This window comes from Pseudopipra pipra, unplaced genomic scaffold (assembly GCF_036250125.1).
Source record: "Pseudopipra pipra isolate bDixPip1 unplaced genomic scaffold, bDixPip1.hap1 HAP1_SCAFFOLD_667, whole genome shotgun sequence".
Classification (NCBI taxonomy): domain Eukaryota; kingdom Metazoa; phylum Chordata; class Aves; order Passeriformes; family Pipridae; genus Pseudopipra; species Pseudopipra pipra.
In genome coordinates this window covers 10,001-12,500 of record NW_026991160.1, presented here as the reverse complement: position 1 = coordinate 12,500, position 2,500 = coordinate 10,001, and the positions used below count along the sequence as shown (strand labels likewise).

The 2,500-nt window shown below is 76.0% G+C and overlaps 1 protein-coding gene across 1 annotated transcript in view; it reads right to left on the bottom strand.

Annotated features, from left to right (window-relative positions):
* Positions 1-1,235: 1,235 nt before the first annotated feature.
* LOC135408830 (collagen alpha-1(I) chain-like) overlaps positions 1,236-2,500 on the bottom strand; it is a 3,890-nt gene continuing 2,625 nt past the window's right edge. Inside the window, exon 2 of the mRNA XM_064643801.1 lies at positions 1,236-2,500. This exon is cut by the window's right edge and continues 1,333 nt beyond it. Coding sequence (XP_064499871.1) covers positions 1,236-2,500 — 1,265 coding nt within the window.

Below are 2,500 nucleotides of genomic sequence, written 5' to 3'. Positions count from 1 at the left end.
GGTGTCCCGGGGCAGCGGGTAGACCTGTGGTCCGGGCTCGTCGGCTCGAGCCGCTCTCCGAGTCGGGTGGCTGGAGCGGGTTCCGAGCGCTTAGCCGAGGCCCTCGGCGGGTGCCGAGGCGCCGCCGTTCCTGCCCGGGGCTCCGAGTGGGAAAGAGAGGGCGTTGTCCGCGGCGCGGGTCCAGAGGGGGAGTAGCTGGGACTCTCTTAAGGTGGCAGGGCGGCGGCCGACTGGGCTCGGCGGCGGGGGTGCCGGTGGGTACAGCTGCTCTCGGAGCCCGGCGGGTAGACCTGTTGTCCGAGCCCGGCGGGTAGACCTGTTGTCCGAGCATGGCGGGTAGACCTGTTGTCCGAGCCCGGCGGGTAGACCTGGTGTCCGAGCCTGGCGGGTAGACCTGGTGTCCGAGCCCGGCGGGTAGACCTGTTGTCCGAGCCCGGCGGGTAGACCTGGTGTCCGAGCCCGGCGGGTAGACCTGGTGTCCGAGCATGGCGGGTAGACCTGGTGTCCGAGCCCGGCGGGTAGACCTGGTGCCCGAGCCCGGCGGGTAGACCTGGTGTCCGGGCCCGGCGGGTAGACCTGGTGTCCGAGCCCGGCGGGTAGACCTGGTGTCCGGGCCCGGCGGGCAGACCTGGTGTCCGGGCCCGGCGGGTAGACCCGGTGTCCGAGCCCGGCGGGTAGACCCGGTGTCCGGGCCCGGCGGGTAGACCTGGTGTCCGGGCCCGGCGGGTAGACCTGGTGTCCGAGCCCGGCGGGTAGACCTGGCGTTCGGGTTAGGCGGGTAGACCTGGTGTTCGGGCCCGGCGGGTAGACCTGGTGTCCGGGCCCGGCGGGTAGACCCGGTGTCCGAGCCCGGCGGGTAGACCCGGTGTCCGAGCCCGGCGGGTAGACCTGGTGTCCGGGCCCGGCGGGTAGACCTGGTGCCCGAGCCCGGCGGGTAGACCTGGCGTTCGGGTTAGGCGGGTAGACCTGGTGTTCGGGCCCGGCGGGTAGACCTGGTGTCCGGGCCCGGCGGGTAGACCTGGTGTCCGAGCCCGGCGGGTAGACCTGGTGTCCGGGCCCGGCGGGTAGACCTGGTGTCGGGGCCCGGCGGGTAGACCTGGTGTTCGGGCCCGGCGGGTAGACCTGGTGCCCGAGCTCGGCGGGTAGACCTGGTGGCCCGGGCTTCCGGGCCGACCCGTTCGCCCAGTCGGGCGCGGCCGGCCTCGTGCCCCGCCGGGTGCTGTCGAGCATCAGGTCTACCCGGTTCCGGGGCTGGCGAGCATCAGGTCTACCCGGTTCCGGAGCCGGCCGATGCGGCCGCCGCGGCCGCCGCAGGCGGCCCGCGCCCCGGCGGCGTCCCGGCGCAGGGCCACCAGGTCTACCCGGCTCCGGCGGGACTTAGGCGCCTGTCGGCATTTTCGGGGTAGACCTGTTGTCGCGGCCGGCCCCGGAAGTCGGCCAAGGGGTCGCTGTCGGGCGCCGCCTCCGGTTAGGTCTAGGCGAGAGGCGGCCTGCTCTCGCGCGCCTCCCCGCTGAGGAGCCTCGAGCCGCTTCGGAGGCGCGGCGGCGCCAGGACGCGTCTGTCCGTATTGTGGGCAGGGGTTGTCTAGCAGCGCGGGTTCCGAGGGCCCCTTTTCTTCCGCGTCTGCTGCCGCGCGGCCTTCGGCGCGTGCCACGGGCCGGCCAACCCCACGAGCGGCAGGAAGGCCGGCGCGAGAAAGCCGCGGGGCTCTCGACCGGCTTCCTCGGGCGGGCCCGATGACGGGAGAGGAAGACGAGAGCCGAGCGCGAAAGCGCAGCCGAGGGAGTGCGGGACTGGGACGGCCGAGGGGGGCCCGCGGGGGCCCGACAGCAGCGTCCAGCCCGAGCCGGTGGCGGCTGCCGGCTCCCCGAGGGCCCCGGGCGAAGGCGATGGTGTGCGAGGGCGGCGAGGCGGCGGCGTCTCGTCCTTTCGGTGGGCCGGCCTTAAGCCGGCGCCCGTCGTCCGGCGGCGGCGGCGGGCATTGTTGCGGGCGGTTGGCGGCCGGGGCTCGAAGGGCCGAGCCCGCGCGGGCTTTTTCCCCGGCCGCCTCCCGAGAGCCCCGAAGATGGCCCGGGCCTGGGTGGCGGCGCCCTGTCCTCGGCTGCCGGGCGGCAGCGGTGCCGGCGGCGTGCCGGGGACTGGCGGTGGGCGTGCGGCCTCGCCTGGGCCCGGCCGGTTGCCGGAGGGGCTCGGTGACGGGACCGCCCGATGGTCGGGCGAGGCGGCGCCCTCGGCGCGCCTCGGCTCTTTTGTTCGTTCCCCCTTCCTCGGCCCTAAGCCGGGGACCCGCCCAGCGGGCCGAAGGCGGCGGCGCCGGCCGGCCAGGCTGTGGCCGGCGGCCGCGCCGGCAGACCGAGAACCCGACAGAGTCGCCGGGGAGCCCTGGGGACGCACGATGGCCGTTGGCGGGCGAGGCGGCGGCGCCTCGCCCCTCCCTCCTCTTAGGCCGGCGCGAGAGCCACGGCGGCCGGGCGGCCCGTGCGGTCGGGCCTGCCCCGC